General features: G+C 36.6%; 1 protein-coding gene across 2 annotated transcripts in view; it reads left to right on the top strand.

Moving 5' to 3' along the window:
* The window catches only part of SESN1 (sestrin 1), a gene marked incomplete at its 5' end in the record, with an annotated part of 86,639 nt that extends 69,019 nt beyond the window's left edge, over positions 1 to 17,620 (top strand). The window contains 10 exons of one of the 2 annotated variants that reach the window (XM_084228117.1): positions 820 to 921; positions 6,132 to 6,197; positions 6,936 to 7,136; positions 7,659 to 7,841; positions 9,173 to 9,415; positions 12,205 to 12,352; positions 13,352 to 13,464; positions 15,456 to 15,646; positions 16,723 to 16,867; positions 17,429 to 17,620. In XM_084228117.1, coding sequence (XP_084084243.1) covers positions 820 to 921; positions 6,132 to 6,197; positions 6,936 to 7,136; positions 7,659 to 7,841; positions 9,173 to 9,415; positions 12,205 to 12,352; positions 13,352 to 13,464; positions 15,456 to 15,646; positions 16,723 to 16,867; positions 17,429 to 17,515 — 1,479 coding nt within the window. In that variant the 3' untranslated portion in view covers positions 17,516 to 17,620. Of the gene's footprint in view, positions 1 to 819; positions 922 to 6,131; positions 6,198 to 6,935; positions 7,137 to 7,658; positions 7,842 to 9,172; positions 9,416 to 12,204; positions 12,353 to 13,351; positions 13,465 to 15,455; positions 15,647 to 16,722; positions 16,868 to 17,428 lie in introns of those variants that run through there. The other variant, XM_084228116.1, reaches the window with a different exon arrangement.
* Between the last annotated feature and the right edge of the window lie 239 nt (positions 17,621 to 17,859).

Genomic DNA, 17,859 nt, shown 5'->3' on the forward strand with positions numbered 1-17,859 from the left:
CTGTAGAACCGGGTTGCTTATGTGGGAACATTAGTAATTGTAAAGCCTACGAATGTTCTTGGGAAGAAAAAAGATAGTTCATAGATATGCTATTTATTCTCTGTTGCTTATCTACCAAGGGCGTGATACTTACAGATACTTACATAGCTAGCTTACCAAAAATAATTTTGCATTGAATGTAGGGCATGGTCCCATACTTGTTCCTGCATTCTGCGGCCCTTTAGCGTTGTTTGAGCATTGCTGGACTGGAAGAAGGGGAATTTCAGTGGTTGATAAAATGTAAAGCAAACGTGATTCCTTCTGGCGGCGTCAGAGTCAGCCTGGAGAGTGGCTGCTGTTTGGCGCTGGGTAAATTGACCCGGCGGGTGAAGGAAGGGCAGGCTCGGGAGGAGCTGATGCTGGGGGCAGGGGCATGTTGGTCTTTCCCTGCAGCCCGAGGGCGAGGGCCGAGGCGAGGGCCGGCGCTGCACCGTCAGCCAGAATGCACGCTCCGCTCGGGCGGACGCAGCCCGTTCCGGACCCGAGCCCTCGCTCGCGGCGGCCTGGGCCCCGAGGTTGTTTTCGCCGAGCGCGTCAGGCGTCAGACCGCCGCCGCCCGCCCCTCCGCGCCAAGGGGGCGGGGCTCCAGGGCGCCGCGGGCCCGCATTGGCTCGCGCGGACGGCGGAGTGGCGGCGGGGGCGGGGCCGCGCGGCTTGTTTGTTCGCACCGCCCCCGCGTCCCCTCCGGCGGAGGCTGCAGCCAGACCCTGCCGGCCGCCCAGCGCTCCCCACTCGCTGTGCCGCCGCGGCTCCTCTGCGCGCCCCGCGTCCCCCGCCGACATGCGCCTGGCCACTGCCGCGAACGAGGCGTACAAGGCCTCGCTGACCGTCTCGGAGCTGCTGGGCTGCAAGCAGTGCGGCGGGGACCGCGGCCAGGACGAGGTACGGGCGAGGGGTCGGGCCGGCCCGCGGTTGGGCGGGCGGGGACGCGGCTGAGCGGCCGGGGATGCACGGAGGTCGCGGCTTCGCACCCGATCAGTTTCGGACAACGCTCCCCTGAGAGGACGCCCCTGAAGCAACCGCCCCGCGGGCGGGGGCGTCTCCGACGGCCGGTGCCCCTCAGGTGAGGGGGCGGCCTGCGCCAGGTGGGGAGACGTCCTCCACCGTGTGGGCAAAAAATGCTGAGGCTGGAAGAGACAGCTCCCCGGGTCATTTAAATGGAGCTCGCCAAAACGTAAATAACTAAATAACGTTGTCTCCTGTGCAAGTCTCCACAAGTCAGAATCCGAACAAAGCTCCAGTCTTGCGCGGAACAGCCTGTGGCTTTTGCCCTCACTTCACGTCTTGACAAAACCCATTAGGCTGTGACCCTCACTCCCTTTGCCTCCTCCTCGAAGACAGGGAAAGAATACATTCGAGTCGTTAAAAGATGATGTTGCCTTGCATAAGTATGTTCTGCCAGCTCTATGACGTTATGCACAGCGTTTACTCTTGTTTATTAAACCATCCCTTTTGTGTCAGAATTGGCCTTCAGAGAGAACTATTTAATGGTAACATTTTGTACTTTTTGTAAGTGGTTGCCAATAAGGCGCAGCTTGACAGGTATTAATATGACCCTCACTAAAATTAGTGCATTTTGAAGGTTTTGATGCAAAAGGTGGCAAGGCAGAAAATAGAAAAATAGCAATTAAACTTTGAATTGAAATCAGGTTGTTGTATTGTCTTAGCTCAAGAAACCGAAATATGCAGTAATTTCTCTGCAGTATTTTCACTGACATGAATGTCTTAGCATTTGTATTTTTGTAAATGCAATTTACATTATCAGTATACTCCATGTATATCCATAAGTTTAAATGAAGACTCTTTCTTATAAAGGTGGTAAAACACCAGATACTTTGTCCACATTTTAATATTCATAGATGTATAATATGCTTATTGGTTTACAGATAATACAACCTAAAAAATGTCTTATAACTGTTGATTTGGAAACTTTACCAAGAGAGAAAGCAATGTGAAAGTGTTGAAATGCATTTACAGTTTCTGCTTACAGGCCATAACAGATTTTTTTCTCATTTTGAGTAGAAGTCAGCCTCAGTCATCTTGCTTGAAGAGCTCTGCTATTTCTGGTGGTATTTGTGTGCAGGATCCTGGTTCTTGCCCAGATCTAGAATCTCTAAAGATAGTCTTGTAAATTGGAAGATAGAAATAAGGGGCATTTTGCTTGCACATTGATTGCAGTGCCTGTGATATTATATCAAGAAAACCAGGAAGCTTTGAATAGTTCTTTTTCATTTTTAACACAGCGAACATGTGGAAAGGTATGTTAGGAAGTAGTGCTTTATAGGAAAACTATTCCCTTTACAAAAGAATCAGTAACATGACTCTTACAAATAGCAAGTTTCTATAGTGCTTTTAAACGAAATTCTCTCTAGTATGGAACCCCTGTCTAAAGTATAGGGCACACATTGTAAGGCCTAAGTCAGCCTCACAAATTCAGTATTTTGAAGTCAGTTGAATTTTTGTTTTTCTGGAACATAAATCATAGACCAGACATGGAAGAAGTACCTGAACTTTAAGTATTTCTAAGTCCCCTAGTAATGTTTATGATAATTTAAAAAGAAGCAGTAGTATACTTTGTTGTAGTAGGAATATTTTTATTAGACTTCTAGATATAAAAAGATTAATGTATAATACTTCTAGATCTCCATTTCTGTTTAAAAACTTTGTCAACATGCTAGCACCCAACTATGGACAATGATTCTCCTAAAGAAGGGAACCTGAGATGGGAACTTTCACTTTTACACAATATGTCTTGATGAAATGTGTTTCAGAAAGCACATACTGCTTTTGTAATTTTTTAAATTAAGTATCAGTGTTAAAGTTACCAGTATCAAAACATCTGGGCAGCTTTTTTTAGTGCACCAAATACAGTGAGAAAAATGAAATGATTGAAATGTGATTTTTTTACTTTTCAAACAGTTTTGCTAGTGAGTAGCCAATAAATAAACCAACAGATTCTTTCATTTGTGGTAAATTGTTCATTGTTTCACTTAAGGATGTTGATAAAGATTCATAAATGTTATCTTTAATAAATTTGAAAAATCTGATTACAACAGTACTTTCAGTACACTCTGACTCATGTAGTGATATTATACATGTAGATGTCATTCTTAGTCAACATTCACTGAGGATTTTTACACTGTGAAAATTAGTGTCTTTTATACACTAATGAAGAAACATGTCAGAGAGATGAAACAGTGTTGTGATGGTGGAGGCTGTTGTTATCTTTTTTAAAGATGCTGATTAGGATTGTTGAGGGCAGAGAACTGTGAGTTCCCACATAAGTTTTCCAGCCACACCTTCACTGAGAGCCTGTGACCTGTGTCCTGTGATTACCATCTACATCATTTTCAATAAGGCCATTTGCTGTTGGCAGTTCTACCTCTAGAATCTGGATCGGCCAAAATTTCCGGTGTCTGTAATTCAGTTTCTTACAGCTACAAATGAAGGCATAATTGAAGCAATCTTTAGGCAGTTATGAAATGTACTTAATTTGTCTTGTGATCACCTGCCCCTTGAAGACCTGCAGTGTCTTTTATTTAAATTAATATCTGCTAGAATATAGGATAAGAAGCTCATTTGTCATATAACTAGAAAGTGTTCAAGAGTGAATTTTTCAGAAAATTGATCTTAACCATTTAGAAATCAAGAGTACTATTTATAATAGTGGTATCTAAAAGGCTCTCTAATGTATCAAAAACTTTTAGAGAAGCTCAAAAGAGTGATAATTAAGGGCTCTACATCTCAGACCAGATTTCCTGGGTTCAACCCCTTACCTCTACCACTAATACTGAGCTAAATGATTTGGGTTCTTAACTAGATAGATAAAACAGGTTTATATTTTTTCAGTTTATCTTGCTGCATTGTTGCTGTTTTTGTACAGTAATTGGTTTCTCCCCTCAGATTATGCTGTTAAACTTTTTGATCTTAAGCAGTCTTTTAGATGGCAAATGATATCTCAGAATAGTTAACCTGTAGTTATTTTATCATGAGGGTTGATAATTTTTCAGCCATTATATTTCCTTTTGTTTGACCTGTCTGTGTCCTTTGTTCATTTTCCTATCAGATTGCTGGGGATTTTCTTCACTGATGTGTAGGAATCTTTATGTAATAAGGAAATTTAGCCCTTTGTTGCATGAATTGCAAGTATATTTTACAGCTTTTTTTAATTTTATATTTTTTACCCATGTAAAAGTACTTTTATGCCACCAAACTTATTAAATTTCTATTTTATGACTTCTGTATTTTGTGGTATTCTTAGGCTACTTTACTATGATTTTTGTGAGGTTTTTTTATACTTTGACTTATTGTAGAGTAAAATATACTTGAGGACTCCATCTTCACTTTTTTTCTGTCTAAACAGTTGTCCCAAGGTGAATTTTTGAATAATTCATTTCTCCCTCTTTTGAAATGCTACCTTTTAATATACTTGAGTCCCAAGAATAGTGTCTCTTTGTTATAAATAAATAAGTCTTGCTGTTGGTGTTTTTGAAAATGCATGTTTTTAAAATAAGATAGCAAATAAATGAGAAGGGATAAATATTAGTTTAGCCTTAAAGTTTTGTTTTGAAATGTTTTGTTTTGAATTGTTTATAATTGGATCAGAAATTCAGCAGTTAGAAAAGGGCTAATGAAATTATTTTATAATAAATGGCTGCATTTGTGCCAAGATGATATATTAGTATTTTTTCCTTACATTTATTATGGGATTTTAAAATAAAAACACATACATGGCTGGATCAGTGAATTCAGTGACTCCTCTAATCAAGGGTACAGTTGTTAGAACACTACTATCTTCAGTATAACTGTGAAAGAAATCAGAGTAAGAAATAAATCTCTGATCTCCAATACAAGATTATTTGAATTATGTTATTTTTATAGAGTCATAGAAATATAGCCTTTGAATCTGGATATGAGTTCTAATAAAAATTCTCTTCAATTTTATCCTGCCTGCTTGCTTTTTAAAATCCATTCTGCTCCAGTCATTTGCTTGGACCAGATTTCTTGAATCGCTGCCATATGTCCTTCTCTTGTCTTCCCTGCTCCTCCCCCTTTTTTTTCTTTAAAAGGAAAGCATCTGGTTTATATCTTGAAGGACTTTTGGGAGCAGTAGGGAAGGGTGGGAATAATATTTATATGTAATTATAAATATAAACAAAGGTTAATTTTTAGAATTTTTAGTCGTGTAAACTCTAAGAAGTTGGGTTTTTTTTTTTTTTTTTGAGACCAGATTGATAGGACATGAGCCTAAAAAAAAAAAAAAAAAAACCACCACACACCAGGATTACATTCATTTTTATTTTGTTTCTGTAACCACACTGTTGGAGTAAAAGATGGAAGCCTTAATACTAGATTGTCAGTTTTTGTTATCACACTACACTATCACATAGGTATAAAATTCTAGGTTTACTGTGTTAAAAAGCAGAAAACCATTTATTTCTCAGTTAAATGATTTTCTTGAAAAATATAAACAAGTTTGATGACATCCTATAAATTAAGGCAAACTTAAAAGCAAAATGAATTTCTCTAAAATTGTTTTACTTAACCATAGGGAAAACTTGACCTGTATTACTTTTTCATCTTTTTTCCCCCTATTTTCTTAATATTTTTCTTAATATTTCTGTTTCTTATTGGAAGTTGTTGTTATAGATAGAATGATAGCTATCTAAAACTGAAAGAAGTATAAATATGTGGAAATTTCTACCTTTTTATTTCCTCACAAGATGTGTAAGATTTGATATTTTGGTTTGGTTTTGGTTGTACAAATACACTGGTCTTGTTTTGTATCAATGACCGTCCACAGGGTTGACTGCTATGTGCTGAACTTTCTGTTCTAGACTTTTTGCCAAGCACTTTATGCAAAATTTTGTTTTAGTGAAACAGGTTTTATTGTGTTAGTTAGAGTCATAGTATAAGCTGTTGTCAGCTATGGGATACAAGCAGAGGAGTTGGTATGTATATATGACCATGAAAACAAACCACCAAAACAAGTCTGTCTCTGTTCTACTGGTTGTTTTTCCCTCCCATTCCTGTAGTCTCAGTTCATGTTGTTTACTGCTGGAGGCCTGAGATGGTGTAATTTTCTTTTCTAGGAACTTGGAATTAGAATTCCTCGACCACTAGGACACGGACCAAGCAGATTCATCCCAGAAAAGGAGGTATGTTGTTTGTGAAAGTACATAGTGAACTGTAAGCTTTTAAGGAAAAGCTTTCTTGACCCACATCTTGGCATCTGCACAACTGTTGGTCAACAGCATGTTTTACACAGAGTTGATCACAGTTAATCATCATGCTTTGGCAATGAATCTGTTGGATTAGAAAGCTCTTGTAGTCATGTTGATTTCTAGTATTTCATGATGCTTTTCTAACAGCTATATTTAATTAAGGAAAAAACTTGTTTTGACCAGTGATACTCTGTATGCTTAGATGTTGAGGGGTGCTCATAATCTGAGTTACTTGGTCTTGACCATCTCCATAGGCTGCTATCAATGCTAGATCAGATTTTTAATTCTAAATGTGTAAAAGCACCTATGTTTTGTTTTCACAAGCATTGTGTGCTGTTCATTTTGGTTCTTCTTACTCTCTCCTTTGAGTGAAAGTAGGCCTTGTTGTGAGGAAAGACTTTAGTGTCTGTTTGCAAACTGCAAGTTTGGTACTCTAAATCTGCTCCTTTTTCTGCAAGCAGCCCATCTAGATATCCTTTAATACTTGACCTTTGTTGTTGTGATGTACATGTGTTTTTTATCTTGCTCCCAGTTATATTAAATTTGTAGAATTTCAATCTCTCTCTCGATCCAAATAATCTACATCTAGATGACACTATGAAAATGTGCATGTGCAACTTTCTAACTTTCTGTCTTGATTTACAGTTTAACCATGATTTTTCTTTTACACAGATTCTCCAAGTGGGGAGTGAAGACGCACAGATGCATGCTTTATTTGCAGATTCTTTTGCTGCTTTAGGTCGTTTGGATAATATTACGTTAGTGATGGTTTTTCACCCACAGTATTTAGAAAGTTTCCTAAAAACTCAACACTATCTACTGCAAATGGATGGGCCATTACCCCTACACTTTCGGCACTACATTGGAATAATGGTTTGTAAACCTTCAGTGAAAAATTCTTTCTGCCTACTTTACTAATCTTTTTTAGAGATGGGTTAATGCTTTAAACACAGGGATTAGTATTTCTGGCTTGTAATTGGATTCCTGTTAGGTAGTATCTGCTTTTCCTCTCTAAGAAACATGTATTTACACACTGTTGAATCATTTTCCATTAAATAGGAGAATAAAGTAGAACCCAAGATACAGTTCACGTTGACAGAAATGATGTTATTCCTGTTAGATGCCTTATATATTTCTTAATCTGAGGTTCTGAAAGTTGGTATACAAGTAAACATTCTAAAGTTCAAATACTTTTATCATATATTTTGTTCTTAAAATATATGAGGTACTCTTATGGGGTCAGTGAGTTTTTTAAATGTTTATATGAAACATTTTTATACTTTGTGGAAAATTTGGAAACATAGTAACCAAAACCATAATTAGCTGTACATTATAAAGGAAAATTTCTACTTTAAATGACTCTGTTTTTGAACAGTCTTTTTGTTTTCTCTTAAGGCTGCAGCAAGGCATCAATGCTCCTACTTAGTGAACCTCCATGTAAATGATTTTCTTCATGTTGGTGGGGACCCCAAGTGGCTTAATGGTTTAGAGAATGCACCTCAAAAGCTACAAAATTTAGGAGAACTTAACAAAGTGTTAGCCCATAGACCTTGGCTTATTACCAAAGAACACATTGAGGTAAGTGGTGAAGTAATATATCTAGAGTACCATTTTTTTTAATTTAATAGACTTTATTTTTCAAAGCAGTTTTAGGTTTACAGGAAATATTGAGTTCCCATATTCTGCCCCCTCAACACAGTCTCTCCTATTAGTAACATCTAATATTGATATGATATTAACTAAGTTAATAGGGTTCATTAGGGTTCACTCTTTGTGTTGTACAGTTCCATGGGTTTTGACAAATACATAATGCCATGTGTCAAACATTACTGTATCATAGAGAATAGTTTCAATGCTCCAATCTGCTACCCCTTTCATCTCTCTCCCTTTCCCCCCTGAAACTGTCTTTATAGTTTTGACTTTTTCATAATTTGATAGCAAATTCTTTACTGCTGAACATGTACCACAGTTTGTTTATGCATTCACCTATTGAAGGATATCTTAAGTGTTTCTAGTTTTAGGCAATTATGAATAAAGCTGTAAAAAACATTCACATGCAGGTTTTTCAGTAGACATAGTAAATAAGTAGGAATGTGATTTGTTGGATCCTCTGTTTAACTTTGTAAGGAAACTGTTGCTATACCAATGTGCAATCCTACTGCTAAACATCTTTGCTAACATTTAGTGATATCAATGTTTTGGATTTCAGCCATTCTAATAGGTTAGAAGTGGTATCTTTTCTGCCTTTTTAAAATACTGTCTTAATAAACAAACCCACAAGAAACTAGCTTAAAAATGATAACAGAATAATATTGCCATTCTCTAAAAGTATATCTACCATGCAGTGGAAATTCTTCAAAGTGGTCTTGACTTTTTATTTTAGAGCATTTTAGATACAGTTACATAACTGAAGCATATTATCAAGGAGATGTGAGATTTGAATATGATTAATGCAACAGTCTATTATACTGTCTAGGAACACAGATTTTTAAGTCTTGGAAGGATTATAGAACTTGACCTAGGGCATAATTTTAAAATATCAGTTGATGATTTAGGAATATTCAGTCAAAATGTTCAAACCACTATCTTAATTCCTTGAGAAGGCCTGCTAATAAAAAGAAAAAATATTTTATACAATAGCTTCCACTTTAAAAGCAAGTTTGAGGCTAGTTAATATGTTCATAAACCTGGCAACTGATTTTGATAATACGCATTTTTATTACATTTTAAAATTAGGATTCTAGAAAATCAAAATGTCATGTCATTAGCAAATTCTGAGTTCTGTGTGTCTCAAATTGTAATTTTATACTGTTTGTAAAGTGGCTAATCCTGTTTTTAATATATTGTGCTTTCACCCAACACCATATCCCAATGTAAAATATGTTCATTTCCCTCCCCCTCGCCTCAAGGAACTTTTAAAAGCTGAAGAGCACAGCTGGTCCCTTGCAGAACTGGTACATGCAGTAGTTCTACTCACACACTATCATTCTCTTGCCTCGTTCACATTTGGCTGTGGAATCAGTCCTGAAATTCATTGTGATGGTGGCCACACATTTAGACCTCCTTCTGTTAGTAACTACTGTATCTGTGACATTACAAATGGTAATCACAGTGTGGATGAGATGCAGGTCAACTCAGCAGGAAATGTTTCGGTAAGTATATTTGTTAGAGGATTTTTATCAAATCAATCACAATAATTGCTGTTCTGTTACTTTTTCATTTGACTTCTTAGAAAATCTACCCTGTTAAGTCCGTAGAGATATTAAACTCGTAATATCATTTGCCAAGTATTTATTGACTGCCTCCAAATGCCCACTACTAGTCTAGTGCTAAGGGATATGCAAAATTATAAGGTCCCCTGGGAGGTTACATTCAAGTAATTTTTATATTAGGAGCCACCAGCGTGTACCCATCAGTCAGCCAGTGTTGAATGGCTCCTTCAATAAGATGGTGTAGAACTCCTAATGTTCATCTCATCCTTTTCCTCTCTTGGGCTGACTTAATTATTCATCTTTAGAATATTTAGTAAGCCTTGATCTAGAAATTTCTCCATTTAAAATTCTTTTTCACATTTAACTCCACCCAAATACATATATATGTACATACACACACGTACATATGATATGTGTGTGTATAACGAATGTGAAAATTTACTGAAATGTTTTCACCTTTTCTTCTCTGGCTTTTATATTTTCTCATTTTTTTTTTATTTCTTGGAAACAGATCAGAGTAAGTTGAAATTTTTATAGGCAAATTTTAGTTCCAGCAGATGATGAGTCAAAATTCCCTCTGCATCGTTTTGTTGTAGTGAAAGAGTGAAGGTTTATGTTCAGAGAGAAATCACAGAAACAGTATCACAGTCTTCTGAATATTTTCCACAGATTTTGACAAGTTGAATTATCTTTATATATTTGATTACAGGCAAGTTAACTAACCTATTTCATGTCTAAATAAAGGTCAAACACAAGCTTATAGTGAGGTAAATATAATGTAAAGGACCTATTATATTTATTGGGTGCTAATAAGGTAGCATTTACATATGGTAAGATAAGTATATGAAGGAATATCATTTTCCCAAGGTTGATTGCTGTACTGTGCTGACAAGACCATCAGTTCTACCCACTGTTTGGTTACCTAGCTTCATTTTAGACCTTTTTATGACCACTGATTAGCAAAGCTTGGAGATTATGAGCTGGTGTAAGGGAGAGAATATTTTCAGTTGCTAGAATGCTAAAAGTTGGATTCTTGTCCTTCCCTGCCTTTGTTTATTTCTGGTTATTCTACTACTATATGAGATCACCATGAAATAGACATTTTTTTCTCTAGAAGATAAACTTGCTTACTCCCAGGTATTGAGTTCACTACTTTTAGGTGGTTTAAAGCCCACAATGATGATAGCTTATTCTTCAGGTATGTCAGATAGCTGACTCTCTTCCTCAGATACAAATAGTTTTTTACAAAAAAATGAAAGGCCTTTTAAAGTACATTTTGTTTCTTTTCCCTCTTATTTCAGTTTACTCCATCCAAATTTTCTTAGGGAAGGATACTTAAGTATTCTTAGAAGTTGGAATGTTTATTTTAGTGGAAAATGGGTAAACAAAATAATCAGGAATAATGTAAGTTGACAGAGACCTTAATTTTTTTTTTAAACCTTGGGTCATCCCTTAAGCAATGTAATCCTTTTCAGCTCATTTGTTTGGCCACTGACCCTGTCTTTTTATTTATTTATTTTTTTGGTGGGACCCTCGCCGGCTGCCAGGGAACAAACCGGCGCTGCAGAGGCTGCAGACAGCCTCGCAGCCCAACACTCAACTGCTGCGCCACCAGGGGAGGCCCACACACACCCTGTCTTAATAACAATTATGGAGATAAATAGAAGACTCTTCAGTACACCTGAGAAACATGAAATTATGGGGAAAATATGTGCTTACTATTTTGGTGTAACCTTAGAGCATATGAAAATACAAAGAACAAGTAGTATAGATTGTCTCTTAATGTAGAATTATTCTAACACTCATTCTGCAATAAATATATCTTGAATATCTAAACTGTATACCAAGCACTATATTAGGCTTTGAACATATACTCTATAGTTAGACAGATTCCCTGCCCTTTTAAAGGTTTGGTCTGAGGGAGGCAGACTTTAAGCCACGTCATGCAATAATAGGTACAAAGTGTGATTGGTGTTTTGAAGGAAAGAACAGAGTGCTGTGTGAGAATAATTGCAGTGGTAGGCTTGAGGGTGGAGGATCAGAAACAGCATGTAAAGGTGACATCTGAAGGTCCAGTGGTTTATGTAAACCAGGAAAAGGGTGGAAGAGTAGGGGAAGGAAAATTCCTAGCAAAAAAAAAAATGTATGAAGAGGAAGACATTAGGTTTATATTTGAACACTGTGATTTGAAATTTTAAGATCTCTTACTATAACCTTTTTCATAAAAGAAATCACATAGAATTGGTTCAGCTTTCATAAAGGTATAAAAGAATGAATTGTTTGGCTACTTTAGTGGGTCTGTAGTCATCCCCGCAGTTAACAGCTGCCAGCCCCACTTATAGAGGCCAGGTTGATAACTCCATCCCTGTAAGGACATGTTTCACTCTTAATTGGTAAATTGTATCAACAGAGCTAATTACTATAAATATGTTAACAATTGCCCAGCATACACAGTTGATATACACTTTATTTTGTATCCTACTGAACTGATTGAACGAGTGAAAGTTAACTTTTAAATACTCAGTTCTGTTTCAAATTGGCAATGTCTAAATAATGAGATTGTAAGGTCTACGTAATCATTGCTAATTTTATAAGATAAAACATTAGACTTTTAATAGCTTTTAAATCTATAAACCTGTATAAATAAGATAGGCAAAATAATTGATTCATGTACACTAAAATTATATCCTGTGTCTGACATATGAACATTAATTATATCTTCTCTTCAGATAAGTGATTCCTTCTTTGAGGTAGAAGCCCTCATGGAAAAGATGAGGCAGTTACAAGAATGTAGAGATGAAGAAGAGGCAAGCCAGGAAGAGATGGCTTCACGTTTTGAAATAGAAAAAAGAGAGAGCATGTTTGTCTTCTCTTCAGGTAAAAGTAACCACCACTGCAGTCAATAAAATTTCTGTTGCTTATAAAAAAGAGCCCATTTTTATTTAGAGAATTTAACTATGTCTTTCCTTTTAAAAAGGCTATTGCATAAGGAAGTTACAGTGAAATGAGTACTAGACTAAGAGGGAGGATATTTGATTTGGCTTCTAACATTAAAATCCCCCCTAATAAGCTTTGTGAACCAAAGTGACTTAACAGCTTTTTTCTTTTCTTTAAAATGAGGAAACTGAGTTCATAAAGCCCTGATTGCATCCCTCTTTAAAGTACATCCCTCTTTAAAATTCTGTGATTTGTGAAAAGGAGCTATTTTGTTTTGGCTGTTACAGGCAGGCTACCAAAAAACTTTTTTCCTTTAAATTAATAAAAGTGCCTCAGAATATATTTTGACAATAAAAATGTGGGAGAAAAACTATCTGTTAAAAGCACTAGGTTTTTAACAACAAAGAAAACTCAAATAAGTGGAAGTTGGATGGTAGCTTGCTTTTCCTTGAGAAAAAGTTTTTATGTGCTTCAAACTACAATCTTATTAACTCCTAAACATGAAGATAATCCAAAAGGGCTTAGAACAGTGCCACAGACATTTCAAAATGATTCAACCTCTTTCCTTCATTCATGATTCTAGAATTTTTGGACCTTTGAGCTGTTAGATCATATTACATGTTATGACATTAATATGACATCATCCCAGTGTTAAAGTTTTAGAGCATAGATAATTTTAATAAGTAGAACCTAATAATTCTGAATATATTGCAGTGAAGACAAGGAGAGAGTGGGTCCATGAGAAAAGAGAAAAGTATGGAACATTAAACTGACTTTTAGTCCACATTTGTTAACATTCCATTTAAAGACTTTACTCAGTGTCAGAGAAAGTACTATCCTGTTTTTACTGTTTTATCTAGTATAGATAAAATTAATTTTAACTAGCATCGTATTTTTAAAAAGCTTTCAATGGATTTTTGTTGTTTTAAATCATTCTAGATGATGAAGAAGTTACACCGGCAAGAGATGTATCTAGGCACTTTGAGGATACTAGTTACGGCTATAAGGATTTCTCTAGACATGGGATGCATGTTCCAACATTTCGGGTCCAGGTAAAATTGCCATTTGTTGTATGCATATGACTGGTTAGAAATATATCAGTCTGACTTAAAATAAGTCACCATAAAATGTTGCAGAAAGAAGTAACTTTTCTATGTACAGGTAGTTCCTTGTGTTTATTTGTTGCATTATTAAAGTTCATAAATGAGTTGCTTAGAATTCAAAATATTATACTAATAAAATTTTATCAGTGGTTAGGTATGCAAAACTGGTATGCAAAAACTCAAAGCTCATAGTATAACTAAACAATGAATAATAATTGCATTAATACCTAACTGACATTTTTAACATTGGTTCTTCTCCCTATCTCCTAAGTCTCAAAGTTAAAATATAACTGGTTCTGCCCTGATAAGCATACCTGAGTGACAAGAGACTTGTCATTAGCTTCTCAGGCATTTTGTGTATCTGGGTGGAGGGGAAGATGATGTAATCAGTCAAAAATGGCTTAAATTAGGATTTTAAGGGAAAGTAAATTTTTTCTTTTTAATTTGGGTCCGTTCTTACAGATACTTCTTACAGGTAGAAAATAATGACACAGTACACTAGTTCCCTTTAAAATATGAATTGAATGTTATATGAAGCAATGAGGATTTCAAATTTAAATCTTGGGAGGATTCACATAAATATTCCAAAATGACTTAACACCTGTCAGAGTGAACAGAGTTGATAGGCCCAATTCCTTAAGTTTCCTCATCATTAACATTGAAATATATAGTAAAATGTTTCCACAACAATTCTGTATAGATTGAGCCCATGGAAACTCAGGATCCTTCTCTGTTTTTACTTGGCAGGAGGCACTCTGCAAAGTGCTTTGCAACCAAATCTCAGGAGCAACTGTAGCTATAGCCTCTAGTTCCAGAATAAAAATTGAGAATTATCAATTAGGAAATAATTATCTATTCTGTACTCCAGTTTTAGAAGACTGCTTCTAGGTTAAATGTGTTTCTAAAATAATCTATTGTGTAAATATTTAATTTGTGTAGGTAAATATTTAATTCAGATAAGTTAATATTCTCAACCTCCTCAGTTATTGTGTGGGGCCAGTGTTCAAGCTATAAGATTGCTTCTTTGCTGGCAAACTTCAAGGGGACAAAAATTAGACATAAGGAAAAAGGTATAGAATATTTCTCCTTGATAGTGAAGTTGTCATGAAATACAACAAATCAGAATTGAAGAGGTTGTATGTGCTAGAAATTTTTTTTTTTTTTTTTTTTTGTGGGACCCTCGCCCGTGGCCAGGGAATGAATGGGCACTACAGAGGCTGCGAGCAGCCTCGCAGCCCAGCACTCAACCGCTGCGCCACCAGGGGAGGCCCAGTGCTAGAAATTTTAAGATTAGCATTTGAGAAATTTGAGTGTTATGAAAGCATGGCAAGCAGCAAAAACTAAGTTCAGGTTGAATGACAGAGTGATGGAAGGGATTACATAAAGAAATTGGGCTCCTAAGAGCGTCAAGCAAAGGATTTTTATTTTTGATTAGTGGGAAATTTAAAATTGGTTAGATTTGTAGGTTTTGGCCTTTGGATGGTAGCATAATAGCAAATAAGCCTAAGGAAAATAAATGGAGCAATACAGAAGTTGGGGCTTATCAAGTTTTGTTTGAGGTAGAAAGAAAGGAAGCAGAGAAAATGAGTAAAATCAGTTAAGAGGGTGGTAGGAGGATAAGGAATGAGTGATGGATGTGTTGAATTAAAAATTCACAAAATTGGAGGACCATTTGAAAGGCCATTGACAAAAAAGGATTCTGATAGATCACCTCTGGAGGCTGAGAGGCAGCCTCTGGATCAAACTGACAATAGGTGAGATAAATGTTTGAGGAAGAGATTCCATTGATATTTAAACTCACTGAGTACAAGTGAAGCTGAAATTAGGGATGTACTAGAAAGGCAGATTCCACTGCCATTAATCTCACCATACTGCACAGTACTAGACACAGAACTATGCTTGGTCACATTTTACTTACGCTTACTTTGTTCTGTATTTAGGACTATTGCTGGGAAGACCATGGTTATTCTTTGGTAAATCGCCTTTATCCAGATGTGGGACAATTGATTGATGAGAAGTTTCACATTGCTTACAATCTTACTTATAATACAATGGCAATGCACAAAGATGTTGATACCTCAATGCTCAGACGTGCTATTTGGAACTATATTCACTGCATGTTTGGAATAAGGTTAGTCTGTTTTCTTGTGTTTATAAAGAGATAGTTTCCTTTAGGCTAGATTATTTAGGTATATTTGGAACACTTAATGCACAGGCACACATTCATATATTAAAAACCATTCTACCTGTGTTTCAAAGAACCAACAACTTACTGTAGCTTGGTTTGTTTCTTTTCTGCTAGCTAGGCAGGAGGAAGAGTTAAGGTCATTGGTAAGACTTAAACGACATGTGCCTCTGGAGGGAGGGGAACGCAAGGTGATAGCGCATAAATGAAAAGAGGTAAAAGTTTGCCACAGAACATCTCTGGTATCTTTTCTCTTTGTATGATCTGTCTCCACACACACTCATTTCTAAATTCTTAGAACCGAGTACCCTTATGGTACCCCTCTGGGTATTCTCAGGCTACTTCTGGTAAGTGCCTACTCTGACACTTTATCAAAATGCAGAGCTTTCATGTCTTATTAGGCTTTTAGTCACATCACTATATAAGAAATGCAGCTATTACATACAACACCTTCTGACACATGCCTGTACACTCTGCTATGGTGCTCTCTAATAATTATCGGTCACCAGTCTCCTGAATGGCTGCAGGACCAACCTTGTAAGAGCTTTTTCCCTTTTTCCATTGAAAACCAAACGGGAGACTTGAGTCTCTAGGTGTTCTAGAAACCATCACCCAGTGGATCAGACAATGGTGCCTTTGACTCTTCTGGCTTAAAGCTGGACAACCTCTGCTAAGTGTAGATTCTGTGAGGCCCCCTGTAAGACCATCCTTCCTCAGAGATAGCCACCTCCCCACCCCATTTTTCCTCATCTGACCCCCGCAAAACTCCTGGAAACATGAGAAAAACAATTCTATTTTTTATTTATACAAGTAGATTACTCTTTATATAGCATGTAATGGTACTAATAGTAAAATTACTGTCTGGTTAATTTCTTACTATCAGCAGTACTCAGAGAATCTGGCACTGGTAAATTTTCTGTTCATTTCCATAAGTTCTTATTCCTTTAGACTCAGCCACTAAACATTGTAAAGCAATACTTTTTGTAGAAGGAAAATACAGTAATTCTTTTGTCTTTTAACAGATATGATGACTATGACTATGGTGAAATTAACCAGCTATTGGATCGTAGCTTTAAAGTTTATATCAAAACTGTTGTGTGCACTCCTGAAAAGGTTACCAAAAGAATGTATGATAGCTTCTGGAGGCAATTCAAGCACTCTGAGAAGGTAAGGTATCCATTGTGTCTTGTTTACTCTGTGACTTAGCAGTGGTTTGTATTCTTCACCTAATCTTATGGCTTTCTAACACCATTGCCAACCAGGAGACATTCCAACACAGCTGTCTTAGGTGGCCCTAGAAAGGGAAGCTCATTCTGGTGTTAGAGTAAAAGAATAAAGACAGGGAGGACAGATGTGCTGCCATAACTGCTTAGGAGGTGGAAGGCTGTTGTGCAAGAGCTCTTATGAATTGTTTATATACAGAAACATCTGGTCTTAAGAACATCTTTATAGATATTATTGAATGGTGAGAAGTTGGTATTCTAATAAAATAATGTTCAGATTTTCTGAAGTAAATGTGATCATACATAAATAAGCTCAAAATAATCTATCCAAAAAGAACGTCAGACAGCTTTTGTTCAGAGAAATTGATAATCTGTTCAACAAACCCAAGACTTCTAAGATATGTAGCAGCACATACAAAATATTATTTTTGGTGTTTATTAAATGCACTGAAAAACTGATTGTATTTATAACCCTACCTTAAATGGTGTTGTGTTTTATATTTAGGTTCATGTTAATCTGCTTCTTATAGAAGCTAGAATGCAAGCAGAACTCCTTTACGCTCTGAGAGCCATTACCCGCTATATGACCTGATGCCTTTCCTCCATTAAGGATGATGGAATGATCAGCAGATGTAGTCTACAAGGGGAAGGTACTAGCCCCAGGACCAATGGTAGATAAAAAGAATTCAGAAATCCATTGTGCCATGATTCCTTTAGTTTCTGCTATTTTACTGTGGAAATACTGCTGCTGGCACGAGCAGTGGATGCTTGGCAGCTTTAAGTTTAGAACTGTGAAGAAGGGCTGCCATTCACAGTATTTTGCTTTTTGACAGTACAAGATGCTGTATAACTGTTTTAATACAGCAAATAGTAACTCTCCAAATCCTGTTGCTTTTATGTTAAATAAGATAACAAGAATTGGAGCATGCAAAGAAT

Source organism: Talpa europaea (assembly GCF_964194135.1).
Source record: "Talpa europaea genome assembly, chromosome: 2".
In the NCBI taxonomy this organism is placed as follows: domain Eukaryota; kingdom Metazoa; phylum Chordata; class Mammalia; order Eulipotyphla; family Talpidae; genus Talpa; species Talpa europaea.